Genomic DNA, 22,698 nt, shown 5'->3' on the forward strand with positions numbered 1-22,698 from the left:
GTGACTCTTACCCCCGTTATAAACAAAGAGAGGTGAAGCTGACACAGACCCAGGCAGTTCACTCCCCACATGTCCCCCCGAAGAATCAAATCGGAAACATGTTTTTGTTTGCCATCTTCCACATTCCTGGGCTGTCTCTGCTGTCAACAGACATCAGTGTTTGCGTGTAAACTGCTGGACCCAGATGGGACTTTGTCGGTCAACGTTCGCAGGCTGAGGTCGATCAGCAGAATGGACTTACTTCTCATAGTCGCAACTCTAAAAAAAAATTGCCATTTCTATGCCAACACTTTATTAAAACTCATCAGTAGACTTGTGTTGGCTCTGTACTGTAGGCGATGGGAATTGAGGCAAAGTCACCTGTTTTTTTTTTTTATCGTTTGAGTTTGACTGGCGCGCTGTTAATTATTAATCTTCGCCCTTTTCTTCTGCAAGAGTTTAAGGGCTCCCCGACTGGAGAATTACCGCCGCCAGCTGTTTATGCTGCAAACTCCTAATTTTCACGTAACAGTAGTGGATGGAAACATGCTGTAATTTGCATTTGTTCCGAATATGCACCAAATTTGGATCGAAACTCGGCTACAGACTGCACAAAATTCCAGCTGTTAATTTCTCGAATATGTAGCAAAAGTTGACTTTGCATGCTTTTGAAACACCCCTTTACATGTTTTTTTATAACAATAATAACAAGAAGCAGAACATATAATGAAAATGTACCAAAAATTAAAGTGCAAAAGATGGAGTTCGGTAGGCGATTTGTAGCTTTGTAACAATTGGAATACCAGCCAAGTAATTACTATGAATTAAGGAAAAGACCGCGATATGACGGTCCTTTCGGGGTTTGTGGCAATTGAGTTTAGGCGACAAAAAGTGAGCATTATGCGGCGACAAAACCACTAATTAGGTTTAGGGAAAAGATTGTGGTTTCGGATGAAAACACTCCCGGGAAACGAACACGTGGTTTCCTGGGTGAAAGTCTTTTGTTTTCCCCTGGAGGCGAACTCGGCTCCCTGGTTTTAAAGCGCTGTGTTTTAAAATCCACCGCCGCTTTTTGCATGTGGTTACACATATATTCTTGGTCGGGGAAGCTTAAGTTTGTCTGCACATCGACATGCTGCGTTTTGTTCTAAGGCTATGTTCACACTTTGCGTCTTTCTTGACAAGAAAAAGTTGACTAGGGCGCTTTTGTAGTAAAAAAAAGAAGAAGCTGGCAGCATTTTTTTAACCAAAAAGCAGCCAAGAGCGTCTTTTGTTGGTATAACAGGAGCTACTGCTACAGTATCCTAGCTAGAACGCTATGTGGAGCGGTGCTAACGTTAGATAAAACAAAGTGGTGGAGTAAACTAGATAAAGAAAGAGAGAGAGACGTCAGGACTTTTTTGAAAACATGGTTTACTCCACAGGATTATAACGTAAAACAGTCGCTGGAAGTTAAAAAAAAAAAAAAAGACGCCAAGTGTGAACATAGCCGTAATGATATAAAGTGATACATCCATCACTCGCAGTTTTTTGCTCTTCCTGCTCCATATGTGACGCTTCTTCCATCACTCTCTCTCTCTTAACTCCCCCTGCTGCTCTCCCTTTTTAACTAATGAAGTGCCTGGTTTGGAAATAAACTGTAAAAGGACCTTTTGTATCCATCATTTCACTTTAGTTTATTACTACCAGCTGCAGTCTAGTGTAGATGTTGCAGCATCACCGAGAAAACGAATGAGATTCTTACAACTCATATCTTCATTTACCTTAGTGTAATCCCCCCCAGAGAGCCACACAGCTCATAGTTGAGAGTAGTAATTGAAGCCGTTACAAACATCTTTATCCGCATTACCTCAACAGTCACAGCTGTACGTTTAATTTCTAAAAGTTTAAACGAGCCATACATGCCAATTACATGTGCTGTTTGCACTCAGAGGTTGTCGTCACCTCGGGGAACATTCTTTTTTCGTTCCAGCCCCAAGTACACCAATTAGTTCAAGTTTTTAAGACTTGGGAGTAAAAATCCAGTGTTTTATGTTTATGGCTTTACTCAAAGCTCGTCGTTTTTCAAGGGAAATTTTGCTTACTTGTTGGAGGGAACAAACACCTTTGGTTCACTTGTTAAGGCACATAATGTCTTGCATTAAAACAGCAAAAAGACAAATTAAAAAAACAACAAAGCAAGAGTGTCACAGCAGTTATTTTTGCACTTGAGTTTCCTCCTCGTTGCTCATTTCTTGTCCCGACAGCTAAGAACAACTTTATGGCATCATCGCGTGGGGCAGCGGGGGCCTGCTGACCGCTAATGGGGTTTTTATTGGAGGGGAAAGCACCTGGATGAAAGGAGAGAACCGGTTGTTTGTTTAATGGTGTCCATCACTCAGAGTCAGGGGTGCAGAGGAGCGGTGGGAATCAGTCTGAGGGAGTCTGAAGAGAAGACCCAGCGAGTGGTTGTCTCTGTTTTTAATGAGAGTTCGACAGGAAATGGGTTCAAATATATTTTGCCCATGCAACAACCGACATAGTAAAAGCGATTTCATCCGAATCCTGCATCTAAAGATTACTTACATAATCTATTAATCTTCCGATTACAGTTGGTCAATCATCCGTTCTTTTATATTAAATGTTAGAAAATAGCGAGACACTAAGACTCCCAGACACCGAGCTGAGGTATTCAAGTTGCTTGTTTGTTCCAACTAACTGTCCAACCGTGTTTTCATTTACACGTAGAAGAACAGTTAAAACTTGCCCAGTTGAACAAAAATTCCTGGAGACAATAGCTCCATCTCATGCCCCTTATTTAATAGCTCCTAGACTCCTCGGTCCTCGGCTGAACCGATGAACGATGAAGGCCGTCTCAAAGCTCTTATTCCTGCCCCTGAGGACCGAGGAGGGATCACCGAGGAGCTATAGGCGAGGATACACAAGAGCAGTCTTCCCGGAAGCAATGCAGCTGAAGGAGTTGCTAGAGGCCTCTTTACAGTCACCGTTCCTGACCTGTCGCGCGACAATGTGATGTCATAATGACGTAGATCTCGCTGGAGGCCATGCACCACTCTATTTTTGTCAGCGGCGCACGACAAAGCGGAATTAGGAAGCATGGACGAGTTCGAGGGCAAGCTTTCCGAGCAAGTGCGCCAATATGCAACTGCATTCTGACTGGTACCGGATGCCAGGACTCTCAGAGTGACTGCAAGTCTCTCTTGTAAACTTACTAGGTTAAGATGAGTTCTTTTATCATGAATGAAAGGCTTGATCGGAAGAAGTAGGTCAGTATTCAAAGTGCTTCTCTTCATCTATCATCCTCATTTGTTTCATGAGGATATTGAACTCACCATATTTATGTCTGGCGTTATTCAAAGGACGAACTTTCCACCTACTTTTTCTTCTCTTTCGTTTCTCTGCAAGCAGGCTCAAAAGCAGCTGTTCTTCGTCATCCATTGACTCCAATATCATCTTAGCCACTGTTCACATTGACGTCAATGCTGCTGCTGCCAGTTCTGCCATTGTTTACCTTTTTCTTCTTCTTCTAGTCCATAGAAATAGCAAAGTCGGTAGCCTTTCCTCAGTTGCGACCACCACGCGCGAGTATAAATAGTTACGGCGCTCCCATGACGACGCGCGACAGGTCAGGAATGGCAAGTATAATGAACGCTTAACTCCGCCCAAAGGAGGAGTGGGGATGCGATTTAAAGGCTATGGGACGCACCCACTCTCTCCACTCATAGACGGGTTAGATGTCCAAGGCAATTTGTGTTGTTTCCGGTTAGCAACCTCTACTTCTTCTACTCCGTTTGCTGGCGGATTACAGCCATGTGTTCCAGTTGATGGAAACGTGCATAGGCTGCATTTCCCTTTAAAGGTTCGCTTAAAATTCGCTTGACATTTCCGTGAATGTTTGTCATTTTTGCCTGGAAATGAACGCAAATAATCAATCACTGCAGTGACTAAACACTATATGTCACAACCGGTGTGTTTTACACTTTAGTTTGAATGCTAAGTACTCAGCTCTTCTGTTCAATGTTAACCAAGTGAAAACCCTCCTGTTTGTCTAGGGAATTAATTTCCCACAAGCTTCCAAAAACAGTGTTTAGAGCAGCAAAACGTCTATGAAGTCAATTTACATCAATTAATAGTGTTGGTTTCAAAGTTTTTAATTGGATTCTCTTGATCTTTTTCAACCTAACAACACATAACAGGTTTTTATGGCTTATTGACTGAAACGATGACAGACAGTAACAAACGTGATGCTTCATGTAAGTCTGCATGGTTGATTGAGGTCGGAAGCAAGTGCTCTAGGAAATGGAGGGAAACTCTGAAATGGCTTCGGATGTTTGGAGCACTTTATTGAACACCTGGTGTGGTGTTTTTCGTATATGGACAGGTCAAACTCTGGCAGATGAGAGGCTCGAAAGGTAAGATTTAAGTCCAGGAAAAGATAGAAAAACATGGGTATAAGGAGACAAATTTTAATCTGATAGACATGAAGTAAATGGAGCATAACAAAATAAAACAACTAAAAGGGCACTCCCACGTTTTGAAAAGTTCTTCCTCGGCCAATGCTACAACCTTCCACCAAGTTTCATGGAAATCGGGCCGGTAGTTTTTCTGTAATTCTGCTGACAGACAGAACCAAAAACATAACCTCCTTGGCGGAAGAATAACGCTCATAAACATGGAACCATGCCCAAATTCAGCTGTTTCTTTATGTAGTAAATGAGGTGAAAATCTGAAAAGGATTTGCCGAATTCTCACTGAATCTTGCAGAATGACAACTCTGTCCAATAAAAGAGCTATTTTTTGAGACTTGTATCTACAACCTGAAGTTAAACAGCCGTGAAGTTAAATATTAAACAAAATACAATGCAGGTGTGATCGCATCCTACTGCTCCCAGTCTGTTATCTCTATAGGCCTACTCGCCACGTATCTGAGAAATTCCATGTTAAATGCCAGCATGCTGAGATAACGCAGACTTCTCTCTCTGTCCACCCCGTCTTTTGTTGGTGTACAATCACTCATCCTGGGCAGGACAAACACGTCTGAGATGAACGAAGGTGTTTGGGTTTGCGGTCTAATCGCTGATGGGGATAGGAGGAAAAAAAGACAACACAACCTAAACATTCCCAACAGGATTTCCCTCTGTGTGTGTGTGTGTGTGTGTGTGTGTGTGTGTGTGTGTGTGTGTGTGCGTGTGTGTGCGTGCGCGTGCGCGCGTGCGTGCGGACGAGTGTGGGAGCTGACTTTGTAGTTAGTGTTTTCAGTTGTTTCATCTTTAACAGCATCAAACGTGAAGTCCCGTCCTTCGAGCGCATCGTTGTAGCCGTCGCTCTGCCTTTCTGTTCGAGGGCGTTTGAGGTTCTGCCGAGTCATGTGGCTCGATCTGTAATTAGGTTATCAAACTGACCCCGCTGATTAAACTTGCACCCAAAGACCCAACATTTGCCAGCCTCCCTTCCACGTTGCTCCCATCACCGTCCCCGAGTGAGCATGCAGTGTGACAGCTAAAATCTTCCCCCTGGCACACTCGCTGCTCAAAACAATGCGTCCCGATAAATCCTCCGAGGGCCCGAGGGTGTGTGTTCGTGTTTGTATGCGCGTGCGTTGGTGGACAAAACACACACACACACACACACACTGACTGGTTTTTCACACGCATGGCGGATAGAATCTGTCTGTCCAAGCACTCTCCTCTATCAGGAAGTGAGGTCGGCCAGATGGGAGCAGTAAGTCCAGAGAGCTTAGGCCCAGAATAGGCTCCATTGTGCCCTTTGTGCTGGAGGGGATTTGGGCCTACAAACTGACCAGTCTGCTGGAAGGTGATGAGGATGGAAGGTCTGGAAGAGCCGGGCGGAGACCCGCCGGGCTGGCATGTAAACAGGCGGGGATGCCAACTGGCAAGGGTGTGTGTGGGGAGACTGTGTCGGGAGACGCTGGCACAGAGATAGACTGATCTCTGATAAAAATGTGTCTCCATGTGTAATAAAAAATAAATCAATAAATGAAAAGCAAAGCACTTTATTGGTATAATTCGTGCAAACCAGATGTAAAGAAGTTGGACTATTACCATATTCTAGTGTTAACTAGATTGGGTATAAGGATATTATTCAGAATATAAGTAACACATTCACTGCAGGACTTTTACTTGTAACAGAGCATTTTTAAAGTGTGGTATTAGTACTTTTACTTAAGTATAGGATCTGAATATGTCTTCCACCACTGCCGTCGTTTCGCCTTAACTCACACTTCACCTCTCACCTTTCACGTAACACCAGACTGTCAGCCGAGTCTTTGAAAGTGACCCCTGTGATAATTATACAAAATGACCCCCAAAACCCTCCAAAGTACATCTTTTTCTGGAGGCGTTGCGTAAACACAGGGAGACATGAGCAGGTTGCAGGTTGCAGGAGGAGCAGGCTGGCAGTTTAATGTGCGTGCAGCTGGCGCGCTGACGGGTTAGAAGCCGACAGAAGGAAGTGGGAGGCGGAATGACGGAGCGACACGGAGCGATGACCATGTCCCGCGTGGAAACTAGCTAAAAGATGCCCACTAAAGGTGATGCGGTTGACAAGAAAGAGTGATGGAGGATGAGATGGATGGAAGGAAGGCGAGGCGTGAGAGAAAGTGGCTCCCTGGTGGGACCCCTGCATATTTCCCCCCGCCCCGGGTGAAACCAGGTGTGAGTGCGAGCCAGACAGCTCCGGCAGGCTGCCTTTACCTGACGCAGCCCTGTCATTACTGTTACCTGCCTGGCCCCGAGGCCACCTGAACTCACCTACACACACACAGTGCGTGCGTGCGTGCGTGCGCGTGCGTGCGTTTGTGTGCTATGAATTGTTAAGTCTGCAGTGTGTGAATGTAATTGTGTGTGCATATGTTTTTTTTTTTTACTCCTTTATACTGTACCTTGTGTTTTAAGTGCGAAGCTAAATTAGGTTAAGGGCAAAGGAATAGGGGAGTCAACGCACACACACACACACACACACACACACACACACACACACACACACACACACACACACACACACACACGTGCATCTCAGCTCTATAAATGTTTCTATAAATGTCTCATAAATGTTAAATATGTTTCTGCAGCACTGGTTTACTTCCCCCAGTTAATGTAATTGCGTGTCGTCTTTATGAATGAATTGATGAGCAAATTCATTTGTGTTGCAGTTGATAGCTTTGGTATTAACTACACATATTCCAATTTTTATATATATATATATATATATATATATATATATATATATATATATATATATATATATATACACTGAATAAGACCTTTTCAACAGCCTGGCCCCTTATTAACTTCCTGTCAGTTGATGTACTTCACAAACACTGCAACAGGAAATCAACTTGGGCCATTATGAATGTTTATGTTCACAACAATGTGCAATGGTCTATTCACTAAACCCAAAGTAAAGGAAATTCCCTGTTTGCATGCTAATGAAAGAGTTAAAAAAAAAAAAATCGAAATGAAATCCTCTGACTTTCCTTTGACCTGAACCCAGACATCTGTCCCTCTCGCCTCCCTTCATCTGTCTCCTCTCTCTCTCTCCCCTGTTATTCCTTTGGCTTGTTAATTCTTCAACCGGTTAATGGGGTTTCTTTTTTTTCCCCCTCACTGCCGTCATGTGGTTAAAAATGATAATGCAGTCTGTCAACTGCAGCACAAGCACATTCATATCATATACATATCATAAATGTGATTGGTTTTTAAGCCAAATATTAATCCACAGTAGCAGTTTTTCCTTCCAGACCACCATCTGAGAGCACATGCAGCTGCATGCCCACATAAAGCACTTGACCATCCCTCTCAGATTTAGGACTGTGAGGCACAGCTGCGCTTTCCGCCCTGACTTGTACCCGTCTTGTGTAAACTCACCCGTCAAATCCACAACACAGAGGCAAAATGGCTTCCCCAGCAATTTGTTGTCTCCCTCCACCCTCTTCGGGTGGATGATAGCGTTTGTATAGAGGATGTTTATGGTGTTGAGACACTGTGTTCGCTCAGACGTCAGACAAATATGATAATGGGGCAAAGAACAGGCTCATTCGGGTCATAGATTGCTTACTTCTCACCAGACCCATGTGGAATCTGTGGATTTTTTCACAGTTTTCACCGATGATCCAGAATGAAATTATGCAAAATTTAGCGTACTGTTTATCTGCTTGGAGTGGAGATGTGTTTACATTCTGAGTTTTATTTTAATTTGTTTATATCTGACTTGTGGAAAATCTGCAGCAAATCTGCGGAAAATTCGGTGTCCGCAGATTCCGTGAGGCCCTGCTTATCACATCTTCACTATTGGGAGGCTTTAAATCACTTCTTTGAAACGTACTTATGACCTTATCAAGACACAATAAAAACTAAATACATTAATACTTACATATACATACATATACTTACAATACATACTATTAATGCGAAACAAGGGGTTTAAAATAAAGTTAGTTTTCTTTATCCGAATCGAGGCTTGAAGAAGAGAGGTTGTTTCATGTCATACAAAGACTTTTAGATGTTTTGACTATTTAAATAAAAGACGACTTTCTTTGGACACTTGATTTTATCCCAATTTTTCTGAACATACTGTTTGATGAGTCCTGACTGCACTTCATATTAGACATACATAGAAGGAAAAAAGGAACCTCACAGACACCTGCTGTTTGAAGGTTCAGTATTCGTGAGCTTTCTGTTCTTACTTCTTGGCTTTAAAAGTGACCACTTTCCTCTCTTTTCTTCTTTCAGGGTCGTCCAGGGGCTCTCGGTGAAGTCGGTCAGAGCGGACCAGAGGGGCCACGTGGGGGCCCAGGGCCTACAGGGCCTAAAGGAGAGAAGGGCCATGTTGGCCTAAAAGGACCATCTGGCCCCAAAGGAGACAAGGTGGGTGTAATAGATCTTAACAGTAATGATTTAAGTAAGCCTGTGAAGTTACACAATCGTACGCCGTGTGTTTGGTGCAGGTGTCACTAATTAAAAGATCCATTTCGCGAACGGTCCGCATACATTACGCGTGCAGTGTAGCCAAAGCCTTAGTCAAAATGGGCTTTCTCAGAAGGGTGTCTGGCGTCCGTCTCCCTTAGAGATAGGGTGAGAAGCTCAGTCATCCGTGAGGACCTCGGAGTAGAGTCGCTGCTCCTTTGCGATGGAAGGTACGTCCGGCTGGCAGGGGGCCTCGGGGGAAGACCCAGGACTGGGTGGAGAGTTTATAGCTCCACCCAGTCCTGGGAACACCTCAGGGATGTGGCTCGGGAAAGGGAAGTTTGGGGTCCCCTGCTGGAGCTGCTGCCCCCCGCGCACTTGACCCCAAATAAGCGGATGAAGATTCAATTCAATTTTATTTTATTTATAGTGTCAAATCACAACAGGAGTTATCTCAGGACACTTTACAGATAGAGTAGGTCTAGACCACACTCTATAATTTACAAAGACCCCCCCCCTTCTTCAAAATAGAACTATGACTAGAAATAACAGTAGTAGCAGTGCAGGGCGTAGCAGGGCGTAGAGTAGGACCACCACGGCAGCAGCTGCAACCACGATCCAGTTGCCACCACAATCCAAGGAAAACCGCGAGGCGAGTAAACATAAGGACTCCTGGGGAATACGCTCCCCAGAGCTAAGTATAGATGGATGGATGTATTTCATGACCAAAGCTAAATGTACAACTCATCCAAACGATATCAATCAGAACCGTCTGCAACAATAACATGTTTTCACCACCAGGTATTGCTGTTTAAAATGATTATTATTTACTCATACAGGGACCTATGGGAGTGCCAGGGTTCCAGGGAAATGACGGAGTACCTGTAAGTAAACCAGAAACACAAATACACACAATATGCATTCATACACTTAGACATATATCCTTGATCATCCTGTAGTTATTGTCATAGTTTTTATATGTTCATATCCTATCTGAAGCAGTCTAAAGTCACGAACAACCAATAGGCAGATATTATTTATTTGAGAAGTGATTACATTCAATTTAATGCATCGCATGAGGACATTTAGGGGTGTTTTCCACTGAAAGTAAACCCTAACCGCCTTTATATTTGATGTTTCGACTGAACAATGGAATTTTAATGGGTACAAATTCATTACAAGTAGCATCACACTGTTGTAAAATAATTTTATGTTGAGCTTTGTTCCCATTTTACAGTACAAGGTCGACACGCGCATCACAAACAGAAACATTTGACGGAAAGTGTTTTTGGAGTAGAATTGCAGACTCCACATTCAACTTTAAGTTGAATATGTAAAATCCAAGATCTACACACAAAATGTAGACTTTCTTTTTGGTTTCAAGTTGAATATTTAAGGTTCATCCCATTGAATAAATCAAATTTGGAAATGGGAATTTTCAGCTGCAGTTGTTTTGTATCTCAAGACAACAAAAGTTCACATTATAATAAAAAAAAGAAGTTCCTGAGCAGTACCCCTTCCTCTCTGTCTGTCTATAGGGTCACCCGGGTCAGGGCGGGAGCAGAGGACCACCAGGACTGGACGGATGTAACGGGACTAGAGGGGAACCTGGAGATCCCGGCTTCGGGACTGGAGAACTTGGATTCCCTGGAATTTCTGTGAGGACAAACCTCCATTCCCCTTTCGATTCCTCTATATCTTTTGTGGATGTTTGAATGCAATTATTTAGAGAAAATACAGTTGATTGTCACTGCTTGGGATGTAGATTAATACTGATGGTGTTCTTTGCTCTAACAGGGGCCTAGCGGGCCAAAGGGTCAGAAAGGAGAGCCTCGATTCATCTCAAACGGCATCACGGTAAGGTCTCGCACTTTCCTCTTCTTCTTTTGTTTCCTGTCTTTCCCTGAAGAGCATGTTGTGTTTTAAGTGCTGTGTCGATAAAGTTAAAGCCAGTCGCGTTTCCACTTCTTCCATTTCCATTGCAGATGAAACTATCTAAAGCCTTTACACTCTGCTCATACAAATTTTGAAATTTTTGGCTCAATGTTTTGTGTCTTCATTTAGTAAAATTTGATGAAAACATGTCAGATTTTTGTATTGTTTTTAATTTCATGACACAATTTCAATACTTGCGTTAAAGCTTTAGTGCGTAACTTTGTGATATTAATGAACGTCCATTACATTCAAGCCATTGCCTAATGAGTTGCTACAAAGCTAATTAAAGGTGCTCTAAGCGATGTCACGCGTTTTTTAGGCTACAACCTTTTTTGTCACATACAGCAAACATCTCCTCACTATCCGCCAGCTGCCTGTCCCCTGAAGACACTGTAAAAAATTGCGGGCTCTGTAGACAGCCCAGGCTCCACAAAAACCAACTGTGCCAACCTGCGCCACCAAACATAACAAACAGTGTTCCAGCGTTCCAACCAATAACCGACAAGAAGCTGCGCGATCACAGAAGGCTTGTATCATGTGGACGCGCCGACAGTGTTGTTGTCATTACTTAGAATTCCTCATGGGGGCGACAGAAAATACGCACTATGGCTTTAATTACTACGGTTTATTGACTTACTTAACCTTGGAGCATAGGTTGTACTGATTTTAAGGATATGAAGCACTTGAAGATAACTCCAGGAAACGGCAATAAGCAAACCAATCTAGGCACTGGCTGATCATTTCTATCGGTTCAATGTTTCAAATCAAAGTAGTTTGAGCTTCTTCTTTTTTGTTTTCATACGGGCTCTTAGTGTTGTCCAAATACAAGCTTATGGATTTAGGGCTTTTTCTTGGCTTTATTATCAAAGTGTGGTTTTGATATTTTGTCTCTTTTCTTGGCTTTTGAGAGTTGGAACATCCTATATTAAAAACATGTTTGTTTTTGTTATCAAGGAAGCTATGTTTTCAGATCAGTAGTTTGTCTCTCTGTTTAGTTTTTAGGATATTTCAAAAAAACTTGACAGATTGAATTAAATCTGATGGAAAGTGACTAGTATTTGGTGTGGATTTGGTCTGTGATTCAAGGATTTTAAGATTTTAACATTTAGATGAGCCCAAAAAAGTATTAAGAATAGTTTTTTTGATTATTTTTCTGTCATCATAATTGCATTAATCATTGTACAGCTGGAAACTAAGTTGAAATGGTGCATGCACGTGTCAGCCGAGTCAGCCTGGAGTGTTGGATTTGGCCACCAGGTGGTGCTACAGCAACAGTACAGTCAAGTTGAATAAGCAAATAACAAAGTAGTCAAGAGTGCGACTCCCATGAAACTTTGCATCTGTGCACAAATAGTCCAAAATTTTTATCTGAAAAAAAATCTGGATAGAAATCTAAAATTTACAAAGATCCAAAATGTCGAAAAAGGTAGGTAAAAAAAAAATATTCAAATGTCAATTCATTAAAAAATGAAATTAAGAGGTTTGCAGGGTTTTCTCTGCCATTATAAGGTTTAGGTGTAGCACCCGAGCCGTTTAGGGCAGCACCTAAGCCGAATGAATGTCACTTTTCTCAGAATGGTTGTAGTTTGTCCTCAGTGAACTTTTTTAGCAAGTTTTGTCTTTAAGTCTTTAAGCTTTAAGTTATTTATTATTATCTGCTCTAGCTTTTCCCACATTTTAGACACAGATATGGTGATTATAATGGTCAAAGACAGTGATTCTCAACTTTTTTGGGACCAGCACACCCCTATCCACTATCCAGGTCTCTTACCGCCCCTCCATCAAATAAGATGTAGGCTAATTGCCCTGAATATTAATGATTAGGTCCTTTTATTGTTATGTTAATTATTATTGTTGTCATTAGTCCTATTATTGTTGTTACTGTTGTTATCAAAAATCATCAAAAAATCATATCATTGAATGTTCACATAGACTGTAAAGTTCACGACAAGACCAATTCATAACACTGCAGTACGGAGTTTATAGAAGGTGCGGAGTACGGTACGGAGCTGCACCACACAAAGCCTAAAGAAACACAGAAGAGAAGAAGAGTTACGATCCACTGTCTCGTACAGTCGCAGTGGCGTAAACTGGCAGGTTTTAATGTTGCACACCACTGTTTTTTTGCAAGTAGTAAACTCGTATTGCTGTGAACCGTTGGTGTAAACTCGCCTTAAAACAAACGCCCCCCAAAGGCACCTCAACGCCCCCCTTTCCACAATATTGCTTCCAGCGCCCCCCGTCATCCTCTGAACGGCTATACCACCCCTGTTGAGAAACACTGATCTGAAATTGCATTTTATTTATTTTTTTATTTTAAAACGTAACATTATCTTGAGGGGGGAACCCCTAAAACCACCCGCGAAATATTTGCACCTAATTCTTCCACAAACCCAGGGAAAACACTGGGATTGTGCTTATTAATTATGTGTTTTTTTTTGTATTTTAGAGTATACCAGGTTTACCAGGAGTGGACGGTTTACCTGTAAGACTCTTTTTCTGCTTCCTATGCAACGATAAATAATCTTTACTAGAAAACAACATACCTGCGCACTGTGAAATGTTGCACATTGAACGCAGCGTTGTGTGTGTTTTTTCCTCTGCAGGGTATCAGAGGTCCTGATGGTCCACCTGGTTTCACCGGTCCGAGAGGGCCGGAGGGATTCTCTGTACGTAAACTCATTCATCTGTTTCTCTCCCTGCCTCTTAATTAGGGTTGTGTATTGGCAAGAATTTGGCGATACAATATGTATCATGATACATGGGTTACGAATCAATATATTGCAATATATTGCGATACTGTGCGTAAGTCGATGGGATTGGGATTTTTTTAAAGTATAATTTTAGAAAAACAAATTTTTGAAAAAAAGACATGATGTTCATAAAAGTCAAAGAAGTTTACTTTAGGTAAACAATTCAGTACACAGAAAATCAAACTGCCAGTTTGGGATTGTGGTTCACAGGTTCTTAGTGAGCTAATTTTGATATGCTAAAGTAAGCCAAAGTTCAGCCATAGCTACATTGTTAGCTTCTAGCAAAAAGTCAGGCACTGCACTGTTAGGCACTGTTAGGCAAGGACACTAGTGGTGCGTCTCAGCGTAGCCATCTAGCAGTAGGGGGTTTAAACACAACATAAATGTGAACCACTGTCTTACATGAATATTTTTGAAAGTTTAAAAACATATTGAAAAATCGATACAGTATTGCCAAATAGAATATCGCGATACTCAAGTGTATCGATTTTTTTCTTACACCCCTACTCTTATTATCACATTCAGTGACACATTATATTAGATTAGATAAAATTAGATTAGATTCAACGTTATTGTCATTGTGCAGAGTACAAGTACAAAGACAATGAAATGCAGTTTGCGTCCAACCAGAAGTGCAAAAAAGCAGAAAAGTGCAATGTGATATACAAAGTATTGACAGGTGGTGCATAGACAGGAGAAGAAATATATTGCAGCGTTATAAGAGCAGAGAGTTTAAATGTCACCGGGATGATATATGTTGTAAACATCAAATGTTCCTTTGTTTGCACTCTGAATGATGGGTTTGTAGCCACGGATGTAAAAACTGAAGGATCGTTTCAAAACCTGCCCGAGGAATGAGGAAATATCTTACAGAATTTGTGTTAAAAATGCCACAGAACCAGTTTAAGATATGACAAAATGCTTAATTATTACATGAACTCATAAAGGTTTCAGATTAAATCCTACTGTAATAGGTATTTAACTTAAAGGAGTTTAGCTTGTTTGTTTCCTCAAAATGTTTAAGAATAAAGAAAGTAATTTCTATTCAATTATTAAGTGTTATTACATTATTAGTTACACTACTTTTTAAGTTATGATTGACGGTATATGGGTATAAGAATGTTATTGTTTTTTCAATGATTTTTTTTACATTTTAACCAACATTAAAATACATTAGACACTAATCTTTTCTATCCGTCTAAGATTTTTTCTTTATTTGAAGCATTTGTGAATATTGTTTCCGATTTTGCTGTCTGTGAAACTGAGTGTGATTCTGTCGTCTGTCTTCAGGGTCTGCCTGGTCCTCCTGGCCCCCCAGGGCCAATGGTAAGTCACCTAAAATAGTATTGTGGTTTATTATGTTCTATTATCCAGCGGTACGCATATTAGGGCCCTTGTAGCTTCATCTTATATAAATGGCAAAGCCGGGGTGAGAAAAAACTTCTAAGATCATTTTTCCGAGTCTTTTTCTCGCAAATTTTTTAGTCTTTCTTGAACAATTTACCACGTTTTTTTTTTTTGTAAGATTATTTTTTGGGGATTTTTTAGGCCTTTATATTGACAGGACAGCTGACGACATGAAAGGGGAAAGAAAGGGGGGAATGACATGCAGCAAAGGGCCGCAGGTTGGAGTCGAACCCATGGCCGCTGAGTTGAGGATTAAACCTCTATATATGGGCGTGCGCTCTACTAACTGAGCTACCCGGGTGCAGAATTGACCACTTAAATGTCCGAGAATATCCAAGTTTATTTCTTGTAAATATGTGAGTCTTTTCTTGTACATTTACCACTTTAATCTCAGAGTTTTTTGTTTATTTTTTACCTACAAGGGCCCTAATACGCCGCTGTAGTACACAGTCGCGGTACAGGAGGGTTTCCACATTTAAAAGTTGTTGGTTTTTGTTCTTTTAAGTGCGTTTTGTTAACCCTTGTTGTTTTTAGGGGAGCCGTAGTGACGGATATGAAGGAGAGAAAGGAGACAAGGTACGCTTTGTTAACTGAAGAGCACATACATGTAGACTTTGTCTGTAGAGACACACAAGCACACACACACACACACAACTGTGTGCGACTTGTCGAAAAGTAACATCCGGGAGTCTTTACTTTTTTTTTCTCAAACGCACAAATTGTGCTTTTCTCTTGTTTAGTTTCAGCTTTCCCATCACTTATAAACACAATAAACAGCAGATTATTTAAATTAAGTTTATCTTCACAGACTTAAGAATTAGGCCAGGAAAAGCACCTTGTCTGACACTATAATAAGAGTGACAGCCATTTGAACAGAGTGTAAATGGTTTACCTGCCATTTACTGTACCAGAGTATTTGATTTCCCGCCTGAGGAACGCTGTAACAGATGATATAAACACTGATATACACTTTCTCTCCTAAACATCAGACATCAGAAACAGCAGACTCAGGGTGCTCTAGCTGGGTCCTTGGTGTGTGTGTGTGTGTGTGTGTGTGTGTGTGTGTGTGTGTGTGTGTGTGTGTGTGTGTGTGTGTGTGTGTGTGTGTGTGTGTGTGTGTGTGTGTGTGTGTGGGCTTGTTTAACTATATTTGTGGGGTCCAAATACCGAGTCAAGTATACTTGTGGGGTCCCGACAGCTTTGTGGGGCCAAAATGCTGGACCCCACAAGTTTAAAGGGCCGTTTGAGGGTTCAGACTTGGTTGTAGGATTAGGGATAGAATTAGGTTATGGTTAGGGTGAGGGTAAGGGTTAAGGTTAGGCATTTAGTTGTGATGGTTAAGGTTAGAGTAAGGGGCTAGGGAATGCATTATGTCAATGATGGGTCCCCACAAAGATAGTGCCACAAACCTGTGTGTGTGTGTGTGTGTGTGTGTGTGTGTGTGTGTGTGTGTGTGTGTGTGTGTGTGTGTGTGTGTGTGTGTGCGCGTGCGTGTGTGTGTGTGAATCAAATCGTTTGGACATATGCATGTTTATATCTGACTGGTGGTGGCTTTGCAACTTGCACTTCTTCCGTCCAACACACATTAATTTACCCTCCATCTATATCCTTCCCTCCTTTAACCCCACCCATCCCTGCATCCCTCCATCCTCCTCCTCCTCCTCACTCCATTCCCAGATTGACTACTGGGCTTTTTTATGTTTGTTGCATCCGTTTCCTGTATGATAAAAAAGATCACACCTCTACTTGATTCAGTCTGGTTTGTTCTTTCAAATGATCCGTGCTGCCACTGAGACAAGTCACACGCTCATCCAGATGTGCAGAACATGTTTTTGTTTTGATCTGGAATCAGTGTTTTACCTCAAATCATAATCAAATCTTCCCCCATAAATAATAAAATTAACTAAATCTACTTAAAATACAGTTTGTGAGTCGTACCAGTGGCAATACACACTTTGTTTCCCTCGCTGTTGAATGACAGTTCAGAGATTTTACATGATGAAGTTTTTCTTCCAAATTGAAAAAAAAAAAAGATCAAATGTTGAAGTAAAATTCATCCAATCGCAATCAGGCCGTGCGTCACCTTCTATTTGGTGGCATTACGTATACAAATTTCTCCTTAAATCAAAGAAAACTTCAACGTTTAAATGTCCGAGCTGTCACTCTGGAGGACGATCTGTGGACTGTAACTGGGTGCTGGAATCACTCGCTCCTACTTCCCACGTTGCACTTTATTCCCCCCTCCCTTTAAAATCACGTTTTGGGCATCCTGGTGGTGAACTCTGGGATTTGTGGTTAATTTGCCTGCTCTTTGACTCCTCGCCCTGCATCCACCCACCCATCTCATTTTGAACACTCACACAAAGAGTACTAACACGTCATCTCCCTCACACACGCTGCATGCATCGCACCGTAAGCCTGAAGCACACGGACCTCCGAGAGAATCAGGGTTGAACTGGATGTGGAAACAGCTGGATTTACTGTGGAGTCTGTTGGAGAAACATTATTGTAGGGTGATATTCAAATTGTCCTGTGTGGCATTTGAGGGCGAAAGCTCTTAAAATTGATCAACAAGAAACTCAAGATAAAGCATCCTTAAGCTCTCTCTGCTTTGACTTTCATGTCTTCCTCTCTCCTTTCACCATTTCTTTATCCATCCTCAAGGTTTTCATCTTTGCATTCATTTACTCTTCTTATGTGACCAAATCAATCCATCTATCTATCTATCTATCTATCTATCTATCTATCTATCTATCTATCTATCTATCTATCTATCTATCTATCTATCTATCTATCTATCTCTTCGTGGCCAGAAGTATGTAGACAGACCTGCTTTTTGAGGTTATTTCATCGTGAAATCCTGATGCTACAGCATACCAGGATGAGTTATGTAAGAATCAGTTCCCCTTCAAGGAGCCACAGCGTCAAAATCAGAGGTGGAAAGTAACTCATTACAAATACTCATGTTACTGTAATTGAGTAGTTTTATGAGAGTTTTTTGTGTATTTTTACTTTTTAAAGTAGTTTAAATCACATCTGTTACTGGGTAAAAAAAAAAAGGTTTTGGCATAGTTGTTTTTCTTTCTTTAAAGGTGTTTTTGGCTTTGTGCAAAAGACAGCGATTTAATTTAATAAGTATACTAAGTATATATAAAATAAAAAAGTATATTCCCCCCCGCTGTTAAAAAGTAAATTTTACTAATTTTAAATGAACTGGAACTGGAATAGATTTTTATACTGGTAATTTTACTGGTAAAGTCATCAAAGTAATACTACTATTAGTAGAATATTTTTGTACTCTTTCCATCTCTGGTCAGAAGCACAGTGTCAGAGTGTTATGTTTGGGTGTCCACATACTTTTGGTTGTCTATTTATCTTTCTACCTGCTCATTGCTTTTTTTCTTTTCCCCTCATTTACACGTTTCCTTCAACTTGTTGCTGCTCTTTTTTTAATTTCTTCCCCTTTTACTCCTCCATTTTTGTTCTTCCTATATCTACTTCTTTTCCTCTCACCTCTCCCATCATGCCCTCCTCCCTCTTGGCTAACGGTGTGTTGTGTGTATTTCGGACTCCAGGGCGACTCGGGTCTTCCCGGACCCAGCGGAACTCCCGGCGACGGGTCGCTAAGAAGCGAACAAACTCTCACTATCTACAAAGGAGATAAGGTAACACAGCAAGGGAAGGCTATAGGACCCGAGGTTGTAAAGCTTCCTCAACACACACACAAACACATACATGGATGTGGTGGGCTTTCGTTATAAAAGTGGTATAAAGGAAGTGAGTAACACAGCAGGCAGGCGGCAGGCTGTTTGTTGTTAAAAGAGGAAGAGGAGCAGTGATTGCAGTAAACTTTACAGCCACGGAGGGAAGGACAAACGAGGAGTCGAAGGAGGATGAGACCTGGGGAGAGATGGAGGACAGGTTGGTCCAACAGTCCTGGAACACAAAGCAGAGCTAATCTGGGGACAGAAATAATCTCAACCTTTGCGTTAATGTCAATGTCATTTGTGTATCACCTTTCATCACTCGTAAACCCAAAGTGCCTTCCATTGATGAGTGGCTTATTATTATTATTATTATTATTATTATTATTATTATTATTATAACATGCAGTAACTGAACAGCCCTGTGACCTACCAAAATAAATGTATTTCTTCCATCATCAGAAATACATGAAAATAAAACATATTGCCAGAAAAATGCTCCCATAGGTCGTTTTTTTCAAGCAGCAATTACGACCTGAAATATAAGAGCACCAATAGTGGATGGGTCAAACAAACACAGGACTTTCACAAATGAGAACAGGGTTTGAGTCCAGTTTGAAACTACAAGTAGCCAAAACGCTGAGTTTTTTTTTACTTAAAGAATGTCTCATTTAGCATCTCGTATGTAGTAGTCTCGCCTTACCAGACCCTCCTCCAAAGAGCGCTGAAGTAGGGTCTGGCTACTCCACACAGCATTCGGGGATGGGAGGAAAATGTACTCTGGTTTAATGGCATTTCTTTAAACCAATCAGAATCGTCATGGGCGGTGCTAAACCCCGCACAGAGACGCTGCAAAATAGTCGTGCGAGAGAAAACTCAGATTGGACAGATAGTCTAGCTTGCTGTCTGGATTTACCCTGCAGATCTGAGGAGCAGTTAACCATAGTCCTCAGAAATCCACCGGATTTAAAATACCAACACAAACAAAAGTGGAAGGAAACGGAAAATACAGAATTTCCTGCAGCACCGTAGCAATCCTAGAAGTGGAACGTGAAGGATATAGACTACGTACGTAGTAACCTTCAGGAAGTGAAGTAACGTCTGATTTTAACCCAAACCACCATCTTTTTTTAAACATAACCAAGTAGTTTTTGTGCCTGCCTAAACATAACCAATTGCAACCATGTCACAGCGTAAAAGACGCGTTTGAAATCCCGACCTTTACATTCACATTGTCTGGTTTAGATATGAGGACGCAAAACGTTCCTGTGGGTCGTATTAGAGGGTAGAAACAGACGACCCATATCGTCGTGTGGTTTGGAGAACTTGTTGGAACTGCAGATCTTTGGCTCCTTCCATTGAGGTGTAGCTCAACCAATCAGATCCTTTCTGCCTCCAGAGATTCTTGGATTGTGATAAAAGTATGTTAACCTAAGCAATGATCTTCATACTAAGACCAGCCTCTCTCCATCACCCCTATATGTCCTCACTCCTCCACTCACTCAACAGCCCCTTCAGTGGCTTTAGTCACAGTCCCCCGTCCTCCAGTCAACGGTCGCCCATCTCTCCTCCCTGTCTTCCCTAAAAGCCCCAAATCTCTGCCGTTGCCTTCCCTCCCCCGTCCTTGCTCCGCCGTCTCCCTCGTCGCCACAGTGATCAGTGTAAACAGCTCTCTCTTCCCTTGGTTACGGCATCCAGGGCGACGTGGGCTTGCCCGGTGACCCCGGCCAGCCATTGGTCAATGGCATTGTGGAGTTTGTGGGTTTTCCCAAAGGAGACAAAGGAATGCAGGTTTGTTGGAAAACGCAACTCTTCTGGTAGTCGGGTTTCTGACGCCGAGCAGGATGAGCTGCACCGTGTTAAAGGATGGTCGAATGCAGCCATGTGTCCCTCAACATCCTTCCTAATCTTTACAAGTTTCTCTTGGTAATTAAAGGACAAATCCGGCGCAAAAGGAACCTAGGGTTAATAACACATTTGTACCGAGTCGACCGTTCTCTGGGATTAGTTTTAGCGCAAATCCGCTAATTAGTTTATAACGCTAGTCCACGGGGCGCAGGTAAAGTAAAAAGAAATCGCTATTTCTATACCAATAACAAGGCTCAAAATAGCACCACACTTCCACGGTAGCATAATGAGGGTCCCTACACGTACACCGAAGCAAGTGTACAGACAGTTTATTAAAAAGATAGTTTATAAAGACAGTAGCGTTCACGTGTACAGGCGGGCGCCTTCTTGGGAAAACAGTCACTATCAGTCGAACGACGAACGCCGTGCTTGACCTATGTTACTGGTTACTGGTTGCACAGCGTTCGGCGTTCGACTGATCGTGACTGTTCAAATCTGGTCACGTTCGAAACTGGTCACATTCGATTAGCATGAAAACATATCCCAGAGAACAGTCGACTCGGTACACATGTGTTATTAACCCCTAGGTTCATTTTGTGCCGGATTTGTCCTTTAAGTGAGCAAAATGCCAGATTTGTAGAACAATAAGTATGGTCTCCCATCTGGATACATGACTCTACCTACCTTTTTTGTACTTTCTAAACAAGCCATTGGTTTTCTACACAGTATGAAAACTTGCACGACTGTAACGTTCAAAAGATAATCCATCCCAGTAAGCATTTCAGCAGCTTTACTGTTTTATTTATTTTTAAAGTAAAACATTCTTTTTTCTTAATCATCACGTAATGGAGTTGTTAGCAGACTTTTGAAAAGCTGTCTTTTATTGTTGCATTGAAGGACGCTCCAATATCCAAGATATTACTGTTGTTCAGTAAACCACAACTTTTGTTTTTATCCTTTTAATACCATGATGGTTTAATGTAAATAATCCAATGTTTCTTTTTCAGCATTCAAATGCACTTTAATTTATGAACGTCAACGAGTCCTTGAATGCACCAACGGAGGACAGTTTTGAATCCACTCTTTGAATCAAATGTCCACTGTGATGAAAGTTGATTTACCGTATACACTGAAAAACAATTGCACGAAGAACAAAGGAGTTTTTACTCCTATTGACCGTGAACTGGGCTACTCAAAATATACAGCCTGAGGGTGAAGGGTTGGGGTTGGGGGGGTTGTGCAGTCTATAGTCTGCAGAGTACTTGCTGGTCAAAGGTAGCCATCTGATACAGGTTTCACGGACTTACAAAAGGTATGTTCAATCATAAAGAATGTGTAAGACTCTCAATATTGCTCACAGTTCATTTTGTGCAAAAATGATGGGTTCTCATGGTTACCTTTGTTCTCTCTCTGTCTCTCTCAAAGGGTGAACCTGGCCCGAAGGGATTCAGAGGATTCACTGGCAATCCTGGCCCACCTGTAAGTGTTTTTTCTTTCTTCCAGATACATACATTTCCAATGGTATTTCTGTACAATAAATATTGTTTGTGTGTGTTAAGTGAGAATATACCAAACGTACAGAAAAACAAAACAAAGTAACTTTACTTGAAAGAATCGAAAACAGCTGTGCCATCAATAAGAGAAATTCTGGCTCATGAGACTCACCTTTGACCACTTTTAAAAAAAAATTATTTCCAGGGACTATTCGGTTATCGTGGTGAACTTGGAGAGAAAGGCATTCCTGGATACCCCGGGGCAAGAGTAAGAGATAACAACTGACCGTATGACACTAATTCCATGCATTAGAAGTAGAAATATCTCCCCTGACCTCAGCATACTGGAGCATCCTTATCATGTTCTTTTTCCATGGTGAAATGTATTGATCTCTCACTTTTCCTTTCCCCTTTCCTCTGTGGTGGATGTCGTCTTTGATTCTACCAAACAGGGTCCCCCTGGTTTTAACGGGCCTCCTGGAGCTCCAGGACAACAGGTTGGCTTTTGTGACCGTAAACATGAGTCATTTTATGTAGGCCTATAATCGGCAGAATGCTATAATGCATAAAGCAAGTTTTGTGTAATCCCCTTCACTTCCTCCATTATGTTCCTACATTAGCACACTTTGTGGTTTATTTAGAAACATTTTTTACA

General features: G+C 41.6%; 2 protein-coding genes and 1 long non-coding RNA gene across 7 annotated transcripts in view; 2 read left to right on the forward strand and 1 right to left on the reverse strand.

Annotated features, from left to right (window-relative positions):
- LOC120573135 overlaps window positions 1–22,698 on the reverse strand; it is a 563,511-nt gene that overhangs the window by 383,854 nt on the left and 156,959 nt on the right. The window lies entirely within an intron of this gene.
- The window catches only part of LOC120573092 (myosin heavy chain, fast skeletal muscle-like), a 697,218-nt gene that overhangs the window by 350,115 nt on the left and 324,405 nt on the right, over window positions 1–22,698 (forward strand). The window lies entirely within an intron of this gene.
- Window positions 1–22,698, forward strand: part of col4a6 (collagen, type IV, alpha 6) — a 173,085-nt gene that overhangs the window by 106,695 nt on the left and 43,692 nt on the right. For 4 of the 5 annotated variants that reach the window (XM_039822536.1, XM_039822538.1, XM_039822540.1 and 1 more), the window contains exons 4-15: window positions 8,730–8,864; window positions 9,743–9,787; window positions 10,442–10,561; window positions 10,701–10,760; window positions 13,288–13,323; window positions 13,445–13,507; window positions 14,882–14,917; window positions 15,533–15,574; window positions 20,401–20,493; window positions 21,976–22,029; window positions 22,249–22,311; window positions 22,496–22,540. In XM_039822536.1, coding sequence (XP_039678470.1) covers window positions 8,730–8,864; window positions 9,743–9,787; window positions 10,442–10,561; window positions 10,701–10,760; window positions 13,288–13,323; window positions 13,445–13,507; window positions 14,882–14,917; window positions 15,533–15,574; window positions 20,401–20,493; window positions 21,976–22,029; window positions 22,249–22,311; window positions 22,496–22,540 — 792 coding nt within the window. Of the gene's footprint in view, window positions 1–8,729; window positions 8,865–9,742; window positions 9,788–10,441; window positions 10,562–10,700; window positions 10,761–13,287; window positions 13,324–13,444; window positions 13,508–14,881; window positions 14,918–15,532; window positions 15,575–18,573; window positions 18,664–20,400; window positions 20,494–21,975; window positions 22,030–22,248; window positions 22,312–22,495; window positions 22,541–22,698 lie in introns of all 5 variants that reach the window. The other variant, XM_039822537.1, reaches the window with a different exon arrangement.

This window comes from Perca fluviatilis, chromosome 14 (genome assembly GCF_010015445.1).
Source record: "Perca fluviatilis chromosome 14, GENO_Pfluv_1.0, whole genome shotgun sequence".
Taxonomy (NCBI): Eukaryota; Metazoa; Chordata; class Actinopteri; order Perciformes; family Percidae; genus Perca; species Perca fluviatilis.